The sequence below is a fragment of the Pteronotus mesoamericanus genome, unplaced genomic scaffold, assembly GCF_021234165.1.
Source record: "Pteronotus mesoamericanus isolate MK-2021 breed Mesoamerican mustached bat unplaced genomic scaffold, CSHL_Meso_final contig_347, whole genome shotgun sequence".
Lineage (NCBI taxonomy): Eukaryota > Metazoa > Chordata > Mammalia > Chiroptera > Mormoopidae > Pteronotus > Pteronotus mesoamericanus.
The window spans coordinates 10,315,284-10,336,877 of record NW_026555137.1 but is presented as its reverse complement, the minus strand read 5'-3'; the positions used below and the strand labels follow the sequence as shown (position 1 = coordinate 10,336,877).

Here is a 21,594-nt window from a genome sequence, read left to right as displayed (position 1 = left end):
TTATTAGACCTTTACTGCAACAATGTGGGTGTTGCTCAGGTACCTTAAATTGCAGCGTCAGAAACGGAAGCTAGCTGTCCCTGGCTGTCCCTGCAAAGCCTGCTTTTCCCCTTGAACTTCTCTCTCAGTGAAGGCTGCCCTCTCCCCAGTTCCTTCAAGCCAGAAAAGCAGGAGTTAGCCTTGGCTTCTCACTGTTGGAGTGGATTTTAAAGACATTAAGAGGGAAGATGTCAGGCATTATTAAGTCAGTATATGCAGTCTTTGTAGTGAGCTGTGCCCTTCCTTGCTGAACTGGAAAAATAGAACCAGAATTTGATATAATTCTACACGCACCTAAAGGTCTTCAGAAGAAAAGCTGATGTTTCTTATTATCTGCTTTAGTCCCTTTTAAAAACTAGATTTTAGCACTCAAACTAGAAAACTAATATTTTCAGAAGTTAAATCTTAGCATTGAAATTAAATACCAGCTCTTCTTCTTGGAGAAGAGAAAATTGATTATGATTAAGCAAACTACAACTTTTTTAAAAATCGTGATCAGCAGTGAAGAGTTTTTATTAGATTGTATGTTATTTATATTTTTCACAGTTAATGTATACATATTTTGGTTAAATTTGACGAGTAATGGAAAGGAAATTTTTTCATGACTTTGTGATTTTTTTTTTCCCCCACAAGCAACCAATGGAAGGATGTCTCCACAAATTGCTTTATAAATATTAATCTTAAGTAAAGGGTTATAAAATATTTATAGAAACTTAAAATGTTATGGCTCAGTTTGATTAAAATGCTACAATTTATTCAGTTTTATCTGGGAAAGTACTGATATTTTTAACACCATCTTAAACTTTAAATTTATTTGAAAACAAAAGGAAACTATCACTTGTATACACCTAAAATTAAGCTTTTAATAAACAAGGGGCTATTTGTCTTTTTAAAAGATTATTTAAGTAACAAAGTAATGGCAATTTACCATTCCAGTGACATGCAGACACAACTGTCAATAGACTACATGATTTGTGCCCGATAATTTTGATTATGAATCTCCTTTGTTAAGGACATTTTGCTACTCTAATTTTAGATATCTCTGTTCATTCATGGTCAAGTTGAGCTTTTTGAATTTTCATGTATTTTATGCCTAGATATAAAGTGTTTCTCACTGAATAAATGACATCACTATTGATTGATAGTCATAGGAAGGGGGAAAATAATTTTTAACATTGAAAATACTTATTTGATTGGAATATTATCCAGCTATGTCTTAAAACATGATTTAGTAATGACACTTGGAAAGAAAACTGGCCTTGGAGTCAGCCACTGGTTCAAACCCTAGCTCAGTCATTTCTCAGTCTCTAATTCCTGGTCAGTTCCTTGCCTTCTTTGAGTTTCATGAAAATGAGGATGTTACTTCCCTTGCAGGTGGTTCTGAGAATTAGCAGTACTGGATACAAACATGCAACATAGCGTTTGGCATCTAGTAGGTTGTATTGATTATGTTTCAGTTCAGATACAGAATAACAGTTTAATATTAAAGTAGTTTATAATTAGACAATCTGAAAATTTAAAGTAGCCTCCAGAGAGCCAGCCGCTAATGTAGATTGCCATGGGCACCAGATAAAGAGGGTTAATTTATTTTTAAACATCTACTATCTATAAGGGCAGTGAATTGACAAAATAGATTTTTAAGTTACAGATTGGTTAGGGGGAAAATAAGGAAGACCAATAACTTTTGTTATGTAATATAGAGAATGTATAATATTCTGCTGTACTGTCCAAACAGTAGCCACTAATTGCATATGACCATTTAAGTTTATATGTAAAGTAATTCAAAGGAAAGTTAAATTTAAAAACCAACTTCCTCAAGTGCACTAGCCATGTTTCAGATGTTGAAATAACACTGTGGTTAGGACTACCAGGTAGGACAGCACAGCCGCATGACATCTTCACTATCACAGAAAACTCTATTAGATGGTGCTGATGTAGAAATCGGAAAAGGATAGAATGGTTGTTTTTTTTTTAAAGTGAGTGTTTAATGAGAATAGTCATTCTTATGATAACTTTTTCTCTTATTCTTGGCAAAGTTAATGATAGAATTCTTTGCCCTTAATATATAGCTACAGCTTACAAAGTACTAGCGAAATGTCAGACTCAATCTAAACGCTTATACTCATTCTCTCATGCTTTTATTTCATCCTCGTATAAGGAGTGCTGTAACTACTCTAAAGCTCAGAGGAGTTAAATGGCTTGCCAGGCCATGAAATCTGTGACCCACACTTGTCTGACCTCAGTGTCTATTTTTTTTGTGAAACCAAGTTGCTTTGGTATGAATGAATATGTACATTATTCCTTCTAAAACAACCCGATGCCAGCCAACTTATACAAGCCCTGATTATTACTTTCTATTTATATAAGTTGACTCAATTAAGTGAAAAAATCTGTGATAACGTACTTTCTCTTTAAAAAAGAATAAATTGAAGTAGAATTTAGTTAACTGATTTTCTCTAAGATTGCCTTGACTAATGTTATTTTCTTTTTTTGACATACCAGTATAAACTTGATTGTTTAGATTTACAAATGCATTCATACCTTATTTTTAAAGTTTTTGATCTCCAGAGAAACTCATCAGTTGTTTAACCTTTGTCATTATGATTAATCTCTGTTGAAAGAATAATTATTTGTGGGCTTCTTTGTTTTAGGAGGCAGTTCCCATGTTACACACAGCAGATACTTACGGAGCATTGTAATGAAGTATGGTTCTGTAAATTCTCTAATGATGGCACTAAACTAGCAACAGGATCAAAAGATACAACAGTTATCATATGGCAAGTGGATCCGGTATGTACTTCAGTATGAGTGTTTAGGTTGCAAAAGGGGTCATTTTTAATCTAGTTGAATACACATTTTTAAAGTATGCACATATAAATAGTATTTTCCAAAAACATTTTCTGTGGTCTCCGTTGTGTCTTACCTGTTTCTGTGTTGTCTAGCTCAGGGATATAGAAATTATCAAAGTTGTTGAGTGTTATGTGCTAATGATGGTACTAAGTATGTGTGTGCATTATTTAATTTACTCCTCTGAATAATTCCCTGAGATACTAACATTTCCCTTCTTAAAGTGAGAAAACTGATAAAGAGGTTAAATGCCCAGGCTGTCACAGCTAGTAAGTGAAGAGTTAGGCTCAAATCCAGGGACATTTTTGTCCCAAATCTACTGCTCTTAATGTCTCTGCTAATTTTTATCTTTGTTAATACTCAGTTTAGGGATTAATACAATGTCCTTCTGTCACAAGTCAGAAAAGACTAAATACCATTTGCCTTCCGAAACCTTTCCTTCTTTTGTGTAATTTGTGAAACTTCTGTTAAACTTTCTCTGCCTTTTTGTCCACTATGATACATATGAAAAGTATTGTATACTGGATTTAAAATTCTGAGTTCTTTCTAAAATCATATCTGTCTTTGTTTATAACCATGTGACCTACAGATCTGTAGAAATAAGTATTTCTATTTTTTTAGCCAGTTGGACATTTATCAAGCAGTTGAAGAAGTACACAACTCCAGACAGGTTAAGCAGATGTATTTGCTTTAGCAGTCCTCACCTAAAGTCATAAAGTGAATACTCTTATTTTAAAATTAGAATTAGAATATGATGTTAGCCCAAAATAATGTTTTGGCTCTCTGTTGAAAAATAGAGAAAAGGATCCATAGAAGGAGATATTTTAAAAATAAGAGAATCAAATTTGAAGGTATACATCAGTTTTTCTGTATCTGCAGTAGACTACAAATGATGAAAGCTATTCTTGGCCTTAAAGCAGCCAGTCTTAACTACTTTTTGTGTCATGTGCTCCCGTCAGTCAGATGACCTTAGGGTCCCCTCCTCGGAGCATGGTTTTTAAATACATAAACCAAAACACATAGGAAGCCCAAGTGTATATTATATATCAATTACTAAGGAAATCCAATTATATTGAAATATAGTTATCAAAATAGTACAAAAACAGATACAGCAGAGTAAAATATTGCTTTTTTTAATTAACATTGAATAACTAATGTGGCAGCAGATAGAACTACCAGAATTCTGAAGTAGTGATGGGTATAAATAGTATTTTGAGATTTCTGCAACAACTGTAATATGATGAGAAAATGTTAGAGATTTTTATTAACACCTAATACTACTTAACGTAATATCTAACATAGTATGCTAATGTGCCTAATATATCATCTAATATTACCTAATATAATACCTAACACTACCTTGTTAATTACCTGCATTCAAGATTGAAAGAAATACTGACTTTTAGTGCATAGTTTATAAAAATAAAGATGTGTGTCTTTCCTCTCACTTAAGTTCAAGGATCCCTGCCTTTTTCCCTGAAGACTCTTTGGAGACCTGAGGTTAGGAACCACTGGAAAAGCAGCCTAGAGTTTAGAGCAGGAAATCAGACACACTGAAATAAGTATCATACAATATATACAAAGTATTACGACAGCACAAAGGAGCTTTGCAGATAGAGCACCTCCTATAAGCCTTGCTCTGCATAACATGGGGAGACAGGAACAGGACATCCTAACAGGAGGGGTTTTCAAGCATTACGCTAAGTGAAAGAAGCCAGTTACAAAAGACCACATGTTGTATGATCCATTTATATCAAGTGTTCAGAATAGGCAAATCTACAGAGATGGTGTGCTTGCCATGGGGGGAGGGGGAATGGTGAATAACTGCAGGTGAGTATGGGTTCCTTTTGGGGGTGATGAAAACGTCAAATTAGGTAGTAGCAGTGGTTACACAACCTTGTGAATCTACTGAAAGCCACTGAATTGTATACTTTGAAAGAGTGAATTGTAGATATATAAGTCTCAATGAAGCCGTTTAAGAAAATAACTAAGAGGTAGCTCTTACTACACCTACATGTTTCCAGTTTCGTTGAAAGTCTCCCAAGGAGACTTTCATAGTTGTGTCATCTTTGTATTTCCATCTAGCACACAATGCCTTGCATAGAGACTTGTTCATAAATAAAAGCATGAACAAGTCTTTATGAAGCAAGCTGTTAGGGCTTCAGTTGGGGGGAAAAATTGGTGAAATTGTAAAAAATTCCCCAGATTATAATATCAAGGTACATCTTTGCAGCTATTTACGTTCTTGTGCCCAAGAAACAGTGACTTTAGGGATGGGAGTTAACTGAGTTGTCTGTTTTTCCTCCTAGGATACACACCTGCTAAAACTACTTAAAACATTAGAAGGACATGCTTATGGAGTTTCGTATATTGCATGGAGTCCAGATGACAACTATCTTGTTGCTTGTGGCCCAGACGACTGCTCTGAACTTTGGCTTTGGAATGTACAAGTAAGCAAGTTCCATGTTTGGTGTAGCCTTTAAGTAAAGCATAGTCATACTGCACATTTTCATTATATAGAACAGGGCCATTCAGCAAAAATTACCATAATAAGTCTCATAAAAGGAAGTTCTTCAAATGGAATCCAAGTGTCCAGATGTTTTATAAATTTAAATATGCTAAGTATAGGAGAGTTTTTGGAAGAATGATCAATAAGTATTTTCAGGAGTGGTGTACTGTAGAATTTGTACTATTTACTGTAGTACTCTGTACCTCCAGAAAGATTTTGTATTTCATAGGTTTCATAATTGTGCACAAGACTTACCTTTCAAGTGTGAAAACATCAGCATTAACCCACATTTCCTATTCTAATGACAATTGCACCATCTCCTGACCTATATTTAAATTTTGATTTAGTTTAGTAAATTTAAACAATGTTGTTGGTTCTAACTTTTAAGGGCTTTATTACTGTTTCTAAATGGAAACTTGAACTTATCCAGGGTTTCATTTTAGATAAACTCAGCATTAAGTTCACTCCATTATCTACAAATCCCATTTCCAAATGTGACTTGGAAATCTTCTAGTTATGATTTTTAAATGTTTTTAAAGCTTCCTTCTCTACACTGACTGGTTAGGTGATCTTTTTTTGTTTTGTTAACCCCTAGGCAAGGGAAGGGTCCAGGCTCTGATTTGGGTGTAAAAGTATAAGTTGATAGGATATGATTTGTGAGTCTCGGGAACTCACGAATCGGTAAGTTGGCTTTTCCCAGGAGAGTGAAGATGAGACTGCATGGAAAGGACTCCAATAGAGAGGATGTAGAGGACAGAATGGGTGCTGAGACGGACCGGAAGGTGATAGGCCTCCGTCCTCGTTCGTCATTGTAGCAGTAAGGCTTTCTTACTGCTCAGCCACTTATTTATAGTTCCTCCATAGCTTTTTATTAAGCAAATTTCCAAATATTAAGAAAAATTGAAGAGTTTGACAATAACCCATATGCCCACCATTCGAGAGTCAACAATTACTTAGGCCCTGGCCGGCCAGCTCATCTGGTTCGTGTCGCCCCAGCATGCCCAAGGCCGTGGGTCTGACCCCATCAGGACGCGTGCAAGGGGTCAGCCAGTGAATGCATAAATAAGTAGAACAGCAAATCGATGTCTGTCTGTCTCTCTCTGTCTTTCTCAAAACAATTCAAAAATGTATATTATATATGTAAACAGTTGTTATAAACATTTGTGTGTACATAAATGCATACAAATATGCATATGTGCACGTTACACATATGTCCATATTCAAAACATACCAAGAGAAATTACAGATGCATTTTACGCCTAAAGTACTTAAGCACGTATCTCAAAAAAAAAAAAACCAAAACCCAGAACATTCTCCTATATAACCAAATGCCATTATCTTATCTGAGAACATGAACTATAATTCTCTACTAATACTCATTTTATAATGACCATATTTTGCCATATACAGTGTGTTCCCATGTATAATGTAACCCATGTTTTTGGCCCAAACTTCCAGGAATAACTTTCGTTTCAACATTTTAATTCAATTTTTAATTTATTTATATTTAGAAACAAAACTGATTATCGTATTGCAGGGTATTATTTCGCATACAGATACCGTAACTGCTTTCTAGAGTTACACTTTTAACACACAAGCATAAATTAAAAAATTAAAAACATTTGTATAAATACGGAATTAGTACTACCCATGTCTAATGTACATCCTTATTTTTCCCTCAAAACTTTGTGCAAAAAGTGCACATTATACACGGCAAAATACAGTAAAATTCCCCAGTCGTTCCCAAAGTGTCTTTATACCATTTTTTTCAAACCAGTATTGTATTTGGGATTGAGTTGAAGGGGGTGGCAAAGCACAGAATAGAATAGATGGCTGTCTCATTAAAATAGGTTTAAAGGGAATCTGACCTAAAAGACAAAATTTTTTTCCATTGAAGCTTTTTTCCCCTCTCACGGGGAGGAGGTATGTGGTCACAACCCTATAATAGAGACTGACTTTATAGTGCCTTTGTAGTCTCTTCCTTTGAGTCAGTTTTGAATTTCTGGACTGTGAAACTATGTTCTAGCTTAACTGTTTTCCTATGCATTACTTCATATACTTGTTTTAAAAGGGTGGCTTTTTTTAGTCAGTTTTCATATGTTTCTAGGTCGGTTCCAAATTAATAACCTTATATACTCACTGCCCTGAACATAGCAGAAGAAAAGGCCATTTCAGAACTTAGTGTATTGACATATTCCTGAATAGGAAATGGCGAGAGTTTAGCTGTTGGGTGTGCATTTGTGCTTCTAGACTTTGACTTTAACCGTTTATATCAAGCAACCAAAACTGGTAAATGAGTGAGAGCAGTTAAAAATGTGGGGGAAGGATTTAAGGTTGCTGAATATTTTTTTCAGTGTAAGTGAGACATCTGGTTTTCTATTTTTGTGCCCTCTTTGTTTTTATTACTTGGCCCCATTTCCTGATCATACACTTTGTTTTCACTCTTTTTTTTTTTCTTTTTTTTTTTTTTTTTTACTTTTGATTACCCATTTCTCACAGGAAGATTATGCCCATGTACTTTTTATTATATCAAGGGCAGCTATTATCTCTCAGATCCTGTTTCTAATCCATGAACAAAATGGAATCAAGACTAGATTAAATGGTATGTGTCTACCTTCTAAGTTGAATAACTTAGAAAAATAACAGGAGGATATCTGAAGGTTATAACACTGAATAGTCTTGCATAGTTGGGAATGCTTTAGAGTGGCTATGCTAAATAGTACAGAAATTCCTCTTTCTTTTCTGTTACTTTTAATGGGGAAAAAAGTTGCATATCAGAAAAATTATTTTCGTTTCTCTCCATCTTCCCTACTACATTTTGAGCATCTTGAATATGAAATTTAACATAATTCAGACTGTGTACACCCTTGCCTAATTTAAGAGCATATTTTTTCTGCCCATTAATTGTGTTTTTGAGGAATGTTTAAAATAAAATGTATAAAGAATCATGGACTGAGAAGTAATAGAAACTCAGAAGGAATAGCAATATTGCGTTAGACTTTTCATCTTACCTGGGAAAAATTACATGTTTTAATTTATGAATGTAATCAGTTTAAGATGAGAGCTTTATGGGAGTTGTCACATCATACCCGTTCGGGGTCACCTGTGCCAGGCGGTGCTCAACTCCTAGATTTTTCTTCAAGGCTTTAATTTTCCTTCTGAGTGCTATAAGACTTTTTTTTATAGGGCCTGTTTAAAGTAGTTTTCTCTAATTAAAAAAACTAACCAGTTAGTTTTTGTTTTTTTTTTTCTTTTCTTTACACATTCCCTTTACAGGGGTATCTTGAAGGTCTTATTCACAGTTTTATTTCTTCGTAGACGGGAGAGCTAAGGACAAAAATGAGCCAGTCTCATGAAGACAGTTTAACAAGCGTGGCTTGGAATCCAGACGGGAAGCGCTTTGTCACTGGAGGTCAGCGTGGGCAGTTCTATCAGTGTGTGAGTATTTAGCTCCCCCTTTCGAATGTCTGCTTGTTTCAGAGCCAGCGTAGTTTTATTTAAAGAATTCACTTAACTTTTATAAAATACACTATAGGAAGATCTCCTTTACCATTTTTCTAGATAAGCACTGTCCAGTACAACTTTCTGTGGGGTTTTTTTGTTTGTTGTTGTTTTTTTTTTTTTTTTTTTTTTTTTAACAATCTCAAGTATAGACTTTGAGTTTAGTTAAATATTTAAAATTGTTTTACTAAATTCTTTCTTATAAACAAGCTTCTAATGTATAGGAATGAAGATTTGGTATTTAATTATTTTTTGACGTTCCTGTCCTTTGAATTTTTTGAATTAAAAAGGAGATGCTGAGTTTCATAAATAGACTGTCTTAAATATTTGAGGAGTAAGTGGTGGTGGCTGCCACCAGAGAACTTTTCCATCTTTAGCAGAGGCATCTCTTAACCAGTGCCTGCCCTGTCAATCTTGGATTGTTGGAATGATAAAAATATGTACTAGGTAAAAAGTCTTATGACAAGGTAGGCTGTGACACACACACAGTGTCATTACTCTCTGCCTGGATTCTGTCTCATATCACTGCCTAACATGGTTCCAGTAGTAACTTTTAGATGTATTTTTAAGATTAAAATTAAAGAAGATAATAAATTCCATCAGATCAGTCACTGTTACTAAAGATCACTTACCATAAAGACTTATGAAGCCATTGCAAATTACCAGTCTCTTTCATTAAGATGGATGTGAGATGCTTGGAATCTGGTGCCATGTTATCTCAGCATGGTTATAAGCCATTAGTTCTTAGGTCCTTGGGTGCAAAATGACCGTGTACGTTTCTGCTGACTTTGCCATCACATACAGTGTCTCAACCTTCAGGATACAGGACTTGGTAGTTCCCAAATCAGTACAGTGCCTCTTAGCACTTGGAATACTCAGTAAGCTGATGACCCTAGAACTTTGATCTTTAGAGCATGTTACAAATTTGGAGAAGTTTTAAAAAATGACATAACAGATTCCTAACTTCCATAACTGTAATCTTTTTTCCGTATCACAGCTTCTGAATATTATAGGACAAATCCCAGCATAGTGAATTTTAAAGGAATGTTTGGATTATTTTCTAATAGTAGTGAGGCCTTTCTTTGGAGTTTAGGAATGATTTACAGAGCTTCTCTCCCTCTCCACTTTGGTGGTGGTGTAAAGAAATTTGACCTGTATTCAAATTTGCCTGATTGACAACACTTAATGGAACTGGATCAGGTTGAGATTAGTCTCAGGAAAAGCCAGTCTTACTACAGAAAGACAGTGCTAAGGAATTGTGTTGTTCCTGAGTTTGCTTTCTGAGTGAGGAAGCTCACTGTGACGTCTCCTGCAGGATTTAGATGGCAATCTCCTGGACTCCTGGGAGGGTGTGAGAGTGCAATGCCTTTGGTGCTTGAGTGACGGGAAGACTGTCCTGGCGTCGGACACACACCAGCGCATTCGAGGATACAACTTCGAGGACCTTACAGATAGGAACATGTAACTATTCTTTGTATCTATCAAACAACTATCTGATTTATATTAAAATGTGTAGTTGAACTTGCTCATTCAGAAGAAGAGTTTTTGTTATGTTTTTGGTTTTGGTTTGATTTTTTGGTCATTTGGATTGATGGTCAGGTGATACTTAGTGATTGTTAACTTAGATTCTGTTACTTGATTGAAATACAGTGGAAAATAGGGACTACAGACAAAACTGTAAGCTAGAAAATTTTGCATCTTAATAATTGAATGTCTTGATTCCTAGTATGTTGCTTTGACAAATTATTTTCTGGTTACAGAGTACAAGAAGATCATCCCATTATGTCTTTCACTATTTCAAAGAATGGCCGATTAGCTTTGTTAAATGTAGCAACTCAGGTAAGTCTATTAATACAATATAATTTTCAGGAAAATTTATCTTAGTTCTAATTTTAATTGTGATTTTTATTATATATAAACAAAAATATTTATACTAAATATTAAATTTTACTGCATGTGTTTGATCTGTAAGTGTGTAGAATCAACTCTGAATTTGTCAGAACATTGCTGTTGTGCATAAATTGAAAATGTTCCATCGAGAAAGGGATATTCACAGATTACTTTTTAAAATTCTTTTGAGGTGAGGTAGAATAAATAACTATATTCTTTTTTGCCTACAGGGAGTTCATTTATGGGACTTGCAAGACAGAGTTTTAGTAAGAAAGTATCAAGGTGTTACGCAAGGGTTTTATACAATTCATTCATGTTTTGGAGGCCATAATGAAGACTTCATCGCTAGTGGCAGTGAAGGTAAATTGTGTCACTGTCAGTCCACATGTGTTGATGGGTTTAAAGTGCTCTGGTTTTCTCAGTTTTGAAGGTGGTCATGTCTCCAAGCAAGTTCAGATGTTAAATTTAAAATTGCAGGAGATATTCACCCAGGACTGTTAATTTCCCCTCTTTTGGAATGACTTGTGTCCTTGTTGTCAGAAATCAGCAGTGCCTGTCCCGACCCTGTGGGACTGTGTCTGGTGCATCTATCAAATCAAGATTTAGTTAAACCTTTTATATGTTGTTTTTTTATAGGACTAATGTTTTTCAGAGGTTAGTAGTATCTAAATAGTCAAGGTTAATTATGGTGTTTTACCTGAACTTGAACAGAATTGACTATAGTTAGATCTTTGACATTTCTTTAATGGCCAGAGAGTAGTTTGATAATTCATTTGGTCTTGGAAATACTGAAATTACAGCATTGTCTCTTTTTGAATAAGTTTATTCTCCAGTCTAACAACATTAGGCAGTCTCACTTAAAAATATAAATTGTTTGCCCTGGCCGGATGGCTTATTATAACAGCGGGACTGTTGTCCTGTGCACCAAAAGGTTGCGGGTTCAATTCCCAGTCAGGGCACATATCTAGGTTGCAGGTTTGATCCCCAGTATAGGAGGCAACCAATCCAATAGCTGTTTCTTTCTCTCTCTCTCTCCCCTCTCTCTAAAATCAATAGAAACGAATCCTAAGGTGAGGATTTTTTTTTTTAAATTACAAAAAATACGCATATATAAATTGTTTAAAACATGTAAGCACAGATAAGTAAGGCAGTGTTAAAAGTTAGTGCACTTTTTAAGGTGATAGAAACAGATAATAGCAAATTACTGCAATTTTTCATTTAACACACTTCCTTTTTGAGTACTTACTATACTGTTATAAGTACTACAACAGCAAATTATTTGTCACTTCTTAAAATACTGAATCTATTTTTACAAGATAGGACTGGATCATGCTGGTAAATGCTTTTGGTAACGTTCCACTTTTTGTATAAGATCTTCAGTGTCCTGTCTTGCCAGAAAGCTGACCCTGTCAGTAGATAAGAGGATCACAGGTGGCACATGAGGATTCCCTCTGTACAGAAGCTGTACGTAAGGATTAGGACAAAGAGACATTTAGGAATCTAGGCTTTAACAGAAAGCATATGAATTTAATCTTTTCCCCCTCCCCCCCCCCAAAAAAAATCAGTGACAGGTAAGAGATAGAGGAGAGTGTTTGTTAGGTAACAATTGAGAGTTTACTTCTTTCCAGTTAAAAAATCTTTTTTACCTGTTCAGTATTGTTCTCCCAGATTCTCTGCTAATTGGGTCTAAAGATGACCTGCTTGCTTTGTAGCTCCTCCTACTCTTTCCTAGTGCTCTGTTCAGTCCTGCTTCTGGTGGGCTTCCCCCTCTTAGATATGCCTCACAACCCCCTGTGGTTCTAAATACGTACATTAGAAGTTCTTAAAAATATGTATGGCTAGTGTTATCCCTAGTAATGCTAATTTTTTTTTTCTAAGCCCAAATTAACTTAGAACTAAACCTGGGGTACAGTGTGATTATACCACATTATGTTCTGTTTAGGGCTAAACATGAAACATTTATTTTGAACAGCATATGGATATAATGAGCATATTGTCTCCCAAGAGGACCACAGTAATTCATTTGTCACTTATTTGTAAGGAATATGTGCCAGGGACCTTCCAAATCCACAAGTATGTGATTGCCATTATTAAACTGAGCACTTAGGAAACCTTTTCCCCAAAAGTTACGCATTACTCAGGCTTTGTCATTATGCGGCCATATGTGGAAGGACAGCGCATTTTGTACCTTGGCACACGCACCGGACTCCCCAGACCGATCCAGTGAGCAGGGCTGATCATAAGCTTGTCGCTCCAACCGGGACGGCCTCAGACCTGTTGTTGCTGCCTCTTCAGGGGATACCCTTCCTGGATATGTCATCACAGAAGCACTGTCCCCCAGATAGAGCGGATTTCCATCGCCCTCACGCTTTTCAAGCCTGCATCTTGCTCTTTTGTCGACTTCTTCAGTTCAAGAAGAAGCATAACTAATTATTCTCTTTCTCTTTTCCTTTTTTTGTTTTTTTTTTTTTCTTTGTTTTTTTTTTTTTTTTGCTATTTACATTTTATACAAGGGAAAATATTTTCAAAAATTATTTAACAACAAATTCTTTCTAGGAAAGATAAATTCAGTTCTTCCGTGGCCATCTTAGCTTTTGCCTCACATACACACAAAAAAAGATGTTCAGATTCAGCCCCAGCTTTTTATCTTTACATGAGAAGTTTTGAAACCAGAACATACTCTTTTACAAGTTAATTATCTGTTCACAACTCAGAAGTTTGCTCAGTTGGCAGCACATCCACTGGGAGTTCCCACCTCGACCACACAGATCTTCACATTGAACACTTTTCTGATTTACCCAGGGATTCCGCCTCCTGTTTTTAAGAATCACCACCTAACTTATTAACTCTTTATGGTAATACATGGTGTTTACTGTCTGCTAGACTCTGTTCATAACACCTTTTCATATACAAACTTATCCTCCAAACATGATGAGAAAATAGGAATCCCCATATACAGAGGAGGAGTTGCAAAGAGTGGACACTGCCCATGACACATGGTCAGTGAGGGGGGCAGCTATGCATAGGGCTGTCTGATTCCCAGGCCCGTATTCTGAACCGCTGTTCTGCACTGTTTGGTTGGGTTTGTGTGGTTTTGTTTTTGGTTTTGTTTCGTTTTTTTAGAGAGAGGGAGAAAGAGGGAGAGAAACATCAAGGTGTGGTTGCCTCTCATGCGCCCCACACCGGGGACCCGGCCCACAACCCAGGCATGTGCTCCAACTGGGAATCGAACCGGCGGCACTCAATCCACTGAGCCACACCAGCCAGGGCTTGGTGGTTTTTTTTTTTAAGATTAGTTTTATCATAAAGTAACAAAGTTGTTGGGCAGGTTGTGTTCTCTGGCCACTTCATGAGATTGTAAATAGCCTACTGCAGATCCATGCGCCGATGCAGACGTGGGCCAGTTGTCCAGACTCGCCGTGAGCTCTTCAGCGGGGCTTCCCGGGCTCCAGTCCCAGCTTCACCCTTTACCAGCTGTTAACATGAGCAGGTGCTTAGCCTCTTGTCTGTGACGGGGTGAGCATCGTGCGCACTTTGCGGTGGTGGTGAAGACTGAGTAATGTACGCCAAGTATTTAGTGTCTAGTTCAGTGTAAGCACTCAGTACAGACCTAGCTGTCATTATTATTGCTATTTTTGAGTTCGGATACATTGCTTTTCTGTCGCCTCCTATTTCCATAAAATTTATCATCTCTTTTTGACATTTGTTTACATTCAAAGACCTTGGCTGTGATTAGATGTTACTCATGTATTACAGAATATTGCAAATAGATTTTGTGGTGACTTGAGAGCTAATCACCTTTTAACGGGAAAAAAACGTATATTTTTTTTAAATGGTTTTTTGTATAATTTGTTAAATTCTCATATTTGTTTTTTTTTAAGTTCTAAAAATCAAGTCATACGTTCTGTGTATGATGAATGGTAATTTAAAGTCAGTTGGCTTTGTTCATGTATAACCACTTCATAACTTTTCTCTGAATTACTGTTTATTCAGATCACAAGGTTTACATCTGGCACAAACGTAGTGAACTGCCAATTGCGGAGCTGACAGGGCACACACGTACAGTCAACTGTGTGAGCTGGAACCCACAGGTGCCATCCATGATGGCCAGCGCCTCCGACGACGGCACTGTTAGAATATGGGGACCAGCGCCTTTTATAGACCACCAGAATATTGAAGGTAAGGCCGCTGCCCGGCGTCCCCGTTTCCCGGATGAAACAGTGCCCTGCTTATTGTAAAGTTGCAGCATTTTTAAGTGGTGCTTTTTTAAAGTGTGGGATATAATTTATTGTCTCCCTTTTTTAGAGGTTGTACACTGTCTTATTCCACAGAGGAGTCTAATCTAAGATGCGGTGGTGTTTTTTGTTTCATTGGTGGCAGCAGGGAGGATAAGCTGAAATGTGCTGCCTCATTCACATCCTGCTAGTGTTGTTGCGTTGAAAAGCTTAGGGAAATCCTGCTGCTTTGTACAAGCAGCATTTCATGCTTTAGAGCAGTGAGAACTAGCTGAGTACACAAAATTTGAGTGACTTTAGAATGATCTTGATTATGGATTTTATTCTTAAAAATAAACATCCGTTAACATCACGTAGCATACTAGCATGAGCTGTGCATGACGGACAGAGAAAGAGAAGGGAGCCAAAAGTCATCATGTGCCTGGGTGCCCAGCGCCACACTAGGCTTGTACGCACCGTCCTGCGTGAAACCCACATGGCCCTGCAGGAGGGGTGGCTTTCCTCCTCGTGTCTGTGGGCAAGAAGGCGGAAGGCTGGCAAGACTGCTGAGCCTGTCGGGTGCTGGCAGGTCTTCGAACCTGGGTCTGAAAGGTGCTTCCACTGCTTCCAGATGCCAGGAGGTGAAGAGAGCCCCAGGCCAGAGGCTGACACTTAAGGGCAGAGCTCAGCTGAGCCAAGTTATTAGTACTAGAGGGGGGAGAGAGTGAGAAATTTTATGTAAATGACGTATCCCTCTTTTTCCAAACAGAGCAGGTAAAATACTTCCTTTGCTTAGAACGAAGTAATTTTCCTAGAAACATTGTGTTGCTCCTAGTGTGTCCCACTTAAGTGTTTTAGTAAAAGATGACCAGCTGCTCTCAGTTCAGTTAGTCCCAGTGGAGGAGGGTTGTCATAGCGCCTGCGGTCTGAAAGGCATATTCTCTGTGCCTTCTTTTTTTAATCTTTGTGTTACAATCTGCAAAAGACTTGACCAGATCTTACCACAGACGAGGATTATGGCCACATACAAAGGTAGAGAGGGCATATGGGTCAAAGAGTTTGAGAACTACTGCTGGTGCTTCAGAGCCTTGAAGGGCCTTTTTCTATTTGTAGATGCGTAACGTTCTAACGTTCCTTATGGGAAATTGACTAGGACCAAAATTTTACCTTTCTCTGTTGTCCTGTTTAGATGTCAAGATCCACTCTATAAGATGTATTGTCAATCTGTAACTGGCACTGTATGTGCTTTTCTAATTTTATTAGTCATTTGAAAGTTATTTCTTCAAATAAGCATATTTGATTAAAGAAGTAGGAAAATAGGTATATAGTAACAGACTTACTGTAAGCGGGTTTATTTTAGACCTACCCTTGAGGACACGTGTATACTTCCACTGCGGTGGAATAAGAGTTCAGTGCCGTGCGGTGAATTTGCTTGTGGATGCTTACAACAGTGGGTCAGCCCAGTTGTAGCTCACTGGTAAGGTCTGGGTCTGATTCAGCAGCTGTCCCTTGTGCTTTGGCAACATAGGCATAGCTGTAAAAAGGTTTTCAATTACACCTAAAATAGGAAAACAGCCCCTATATAATTAGGTATTTGGTTACATGCCTTTTGGGCAGGTATCTTCTGGGTTCTTTTTCCCTTACTTGAAAATGTGTTTTTTTTTCCTAAAGTAACACCTGTTTGGAATAAAATTTTTGAAAAATATAGATGAGGCTAAGGAAGATGACATTCAAAAATCATAACTAAGATATATAAGTCATTTAAATTAAAATATTTCACTTAATTGCTTCTTGGCCTTTTGGCTAAGATCAAGTGTAAAACATTTCACTTACTCCATTTCAAAATAGAGAATTTGCTGACCTTTTATCATAATAGTAGCATTCCATACTGTGTGTACTTTTTTTTTTTTTTTTTTTTTTAAGGAATATATTAAATGGAATAGTCTCAAGTACTAACATATGCTACAGCTTGGATGAACCTTGAAAATAGTATGCTAAGTGAATGAAGCCAGATACAAAATAGCACATATTGTGATTCCATTTATATGAAATGGTCTGGAATAGGCAAATCCACAGAGACAAAAAGCAGACTAGTGGTTGCTTAGGGTTGGGGGTGGAGGTTTGTATATGCTAATGAATGATGAAAATGTTCTGAAATTGATTGTAGTGGGGGTTGTACAATCCTGTGATATACTAACTACTGAATTGTATACTTTAAGTGGGTACATTGTATATAGCATGTGAATTATATCAACAAAGTCATTGACACATCATTCCTCCCCCCCCCTCCCCCAAGTAAGAGTAGGATGATTTTTGCAGAACTTCAGACTGAGCTGCTGAAAGGAGGATTGAGTATGTAGCTATAATGCAGAGTTATACTTTGGACTGCCAGATATTTCTTAATGTTGTAAACTCTCATAAAGATTTTTCTATTCTGCATAACTATTTCAAGGTTCATTTAAAAAGTATGAGATTCCAATATGATTATTCACTTGGGTTCTCCAATATTCAAAATAATCATGAGTTTAGATTCTAATAATACAGTCTAAGACATGATGCAGGCACCTTGGTTTAATGATTATGATGAAGATATAGAGTCTGCCTTGAGCTGTTTGTCTTTTTAATGTTAATATATATTGTCATGTCATGATGCTGATTTTAAAACTTTCTAACTGGTAACTTTTTTCTTCCCCTCCCCTCTTTTTCCTCTCCCCCTCTCTCCCTCTCCCCCATACGTGTCATCTTGTCTTCAGAGGAATGCAGTAGCATGGATAGTTGATGGCGAATTTGGAGCAGACGACTTCTGTTTAACTTAAATTAGTCGTATTTTAATGGCTTGGGATTTGGTGCAAACAAACATGATTGATAGCTGGACAGACATGCTCGTCATGAAAAAAGAACCATTTCTGAAGCCCGGTTGGGGCCAAACATTTACACCTTGCTTCATAGTAACCAGTTGAGATGAAGCACGTCGTTAGAACGTTGTTGGACACCATGTTGAATTATCCCCCCATCGGTTGTGAAGAACTGTGCTACATTCAGGCTTACCCATTGAACTCAGTATATATATTTTTTTCCCTCCTGCCTTTTGTCTGGTGGGATACCATTCTTGTTGCTCTTCTGTGTAATGAAGTTTAAATGCTTGTTTGGAAAACTTTATTTAACAGTTTAGAAGGCTTGATAGAAAGAGTGCATTAGTCTGAAGAGTATACATTGGATAGGAAAGAATTTCCTCCTTTTGTTTCTCCAAATCTTTCCGCCTTATTTAGCTTGAGATCTTTGCAGCTTGGTTCATGGATTCTAGCCTTGCCCGTTGCGCAGTATATACAGATCCAGATGATAAACCAGTGAACTATGTCAAAAGCACTCTCAATACTACATTTGACAAAAAGTTTTGTACTTTTCACATAGCTTGTTGCCCCGTAAAAGGGTTAACAGCACAATTTTTTAAAAAATAAATTAAGAAGTATTTATAGGATCAAAGTGACTTCATTTGTATACATTTGGAATCTAAACCAGCTTAAAAACAATTTCCTCTATAACTTAGATACGCAGTATAACTGATGCTCTTCGGGAATACCACATGAGACATGGTCAGAAACAGTGCTTGGAAAGACGTTACACAGGAAATTCAGAGTAATACTTTGAAGGTGTTCCCCCTTTTGTTTTATTCCTGAAGTAACATCAGTACCTGATCTTGAAGAAATTCAAGATTCAAAAAGAATTTTAAATATATACCAACGTAAGAGATCCCAGTAGTCAGTTCAGGTTTTCAAACAAAGCTTATTCCAAGTTGTTCTCAATTTGGGGAATCGTTTTTGGTGTGATATCTAGCAAGAGAGTAGAAATCAGCAGATGTAACCACTTTGGAAGATGATAGTATAATTGAACTTGTTAGAAGAATTCAGCAGATTACAAACATGCTTAACCTGGGTTTAAAACCTCCTAGTCATTTCTTTTAATTGCCCTTAATATTTTGACATGTAGGGACACATACATTTGAAGAATATTCCATCTCAGTCTTTCAGATATTGCCATACTGAACCTCATTCTAAACTGGTGCTGTGGGTAGTCTCTCCCTCTCCCCTCCCCTTTTAGTTAAGGAAAGGTTTCCTCTATGGAAAAGCACTTTTAATTTTGAGAATTTTGCATTTAAAATAAGCCAAAAGCCTGGTGTTCACAGTGTGCTTTTAAATCCCATAACAGCTGAATGCAACAATCTTAGACTCCTTTGAAATTCCCTCCCTTTCTCGGTAGAGGGTAAATTCAGGGACCACAGCTGTTATGTCGGGGAGAGGAGTGGGAATGCCCCCCAGAGAAGGTTCTGGTGAGGAAGTCTGGAACTCAGGTCCCTGTGAGGCCCAGCCAAGTCTGCAGTGTAGTTGTTAACTGTGAGCAGATGCCTGAAGGTCCCCAAAACGAGAGAGGCTTGGTGTCAGGAGTCCTTCCTTGGGGGCGGGGTAGGGGACGGCGGCAGCAGGGAGGAACGGAGCAGTCAGGGACGGGGAGAAGAAAGGGAAACACAATTGGCCTTAAAATAGCACGGAGTCTCCCAAAAGCTCTCAGAGAAAGTGACAGATCGTGTTCAGCAGATTATTTTATCAAATTGGTATGTAAAAAGATTTCTTTACGCCATTTTGCAGAGATCACCACTTAGAGAATCAAGAATTCCTGTTTTGATACTTCTCAGTTAACTATATGTTACAGTTTATCTGGTACTTCATTTTTCTTAACTAAAATTACTTTTTACTTTAAGCTTGAATAAAAATCTTCATTGGTAACTGTATATAATTAAGTGGCAACTTCTCTTTACCTCAGTACAGTTAAATCCATGTTTTAAGTGATTTCCTGTATATACCTGGAAGCCGTTAATACACCCCAGTCTCTACAGTAACATCACGGACAAAATGTGGGCATAGAAACTCCACGGCTGTTTACAAGTTTGGTTACAGTGTGCTCGGGTGTATCTGTAACATTTGCTGAGATTTGTGCCCACGCAGGGGCAGTTCGGCACTCAGATTCTCCTAGACTTCACCCAGCCACCCCGAGGTCTGAGCTTTCCGAGCGCTTCTGAAGCACAGTTAAAAACACTTTTTAAAAGTGCGGAGTAAAAGCGAGGCACCTCTTCCAAGAACACCACTCCCATTAAAGCGGAGTCACAACTATGCAGAGGTTCCCACAGCAGCTAGGTGAGTGCGTCCCAGGCCTCCCAACCGGCAGCTTCCTGTGCGTGCTGGTGCTTCGCTGTGCCAACTTGCTGTCTGTAAACGTCTCCTTCGTGCATTTGCCGTGCTGTGGCTGCGGGAAAGGTGGAGTAAATGATGAAGAAACCCAGGGTCTCGTGGTACAGAGAACCTGAGAGCAGGTGGTCCGACCCGCAGATGTAACTGAAAACATCTAGCGCTAGAGTCTGCGTAGGGTTAAGAGGGAGACTGAGAGAAAACTATCAAGCCAGTGGCAAGATAACAAATGTATAAATTGAAAAGTACCAATACTTTTTGCACATAGATCAAAATAAGAGTGGAGAATTTTGGCTCCAAAAATCAGGTTAGTAGGCTCATTTCCATGTGCTTAAAAATGTTTTTGTTGTTACTCATTGATTAAGGGCTAGAGCAAGTATGAAATGAAATGTCTTTCCTCCAACTAATTGGTTACGAACAGTGCCCTGTTGGATTTGGGGGTTACTAAGATTGGCGTGGGGGGTGATGAAGAGTTCAAGTGGGGAGTGAGTTGGGAGGGACGATGAGGCTTCAGTTTTGGTTTCTGTAGTTTGTTAGTGGTCATGCCAGCTGCCTTTCTGTTACTCTCACTGGCCAGATAAATGTGTTGCGTTAAACCAGGTAAGTAGCTCAAACAGAGGAAAGTTTACTTGTAAATGTCCCTACAAACTGGCCCATTTTCGTGGGTGGGAGAACAAAAGGGGATTACCAAACTTTAAATACAAACTTTAAATAAGTAGTTAACGTGCTCGTTGAAAGGGGAAAAAAAGTCCAATTTTTGTCCATACTTTCTGAGTCTGAAATGGCACTAGCAGCGACCTGGTGATTGTTACTATTGGGAGTGCTCTCCCTCTCGAGTGACATTCCGTGGCATTAATAGAAAACCCTTCTTCCCCACCCCTCCCCATCCTGACATTCTCTTTTTTAGGACGTTGTTCCTGCACCCGAGACCCCCGCTCACAGTGGTAACTATATGGTACCGCTCTTGAAAGGGACAGGCCCAGGTCAGTTTCTTTCCCAGCAGAAGATGGCTGCTTTTGAATGGGGAGGAAAGAAGACATTTGTCTTAATATCCTTTTTGTCCCACCTCTGCAATGTATAAATATCTTGATTTAGTTTTACTGTAGTTTCTTATTTAGACACGAGCAGCTCTCTTTTGGGATTGCTCTCCAAAATAGTACTTCCACTCAAAAACCATGTCTGATTTAATACAGACTGCCTATTTAAAAGAAGAGGTGAATTTCATTTACACTTAGACACTTTCTAAAAACAGGGTGAACTTAATGGAAATTTTTCAGTGTTAAGCTATTGTTATAGTAGCTGCCCTACAGTGTAAAAACAAAAGCTGTAAAAACTTACCCCCTATCTACTTAAT

At 37.6% G+C, this 21,594-nt stretch overlaps 1 protein-coding gene across 2 annotated transcripts in view; it reads left to right on the top strand.

Moving 5' to 3' along the window:
• The window catches only part of WDR26 (WD repeat domain 26), a 35,005-nt gene extending 15,214 nt beyond the window's left edge, over positions 1-19,791 (top strand). For both annotated transcript variants that reach the window (XM_054576644.1, XM_054576643.1), the window contains exons 7-14: positions 2,691-2,829; positions 5,196-5,336; positions 8,714-8,833; positions 10,212-10,357; positions 10,657-10,735; positions 11,017-11,146; positions 14,780-14,965; positions 17,754-19,791. In XM_054576644.1, coding sequence (XP_054432619.1) covers positions 2,691-2,829; positions 5,196-5,336; positions 8,714-8,833; positions 10,212-10,357; positions 10,657-10,735; positions 11,017-11,146; positions 14,780-14,965; positions 17,754-17,779 — 967 coding nt within the window. In that variant the 3' untranslated portion in view covers positions 17,780-19,791. The remainder of the gene's footprint in view (positions 1-2,690; positions 2,830-5,195; positions 5,337-8,713; positions 8,834-10,211; positions 10,358-10,656; positions 10,736-11,016; positions 11,147-14,779; positions 14,966-17,753) is intronic.
• The last annotated feature ends 1,803 nt before the right edge of the window (positions 19,792-21,594 follow it).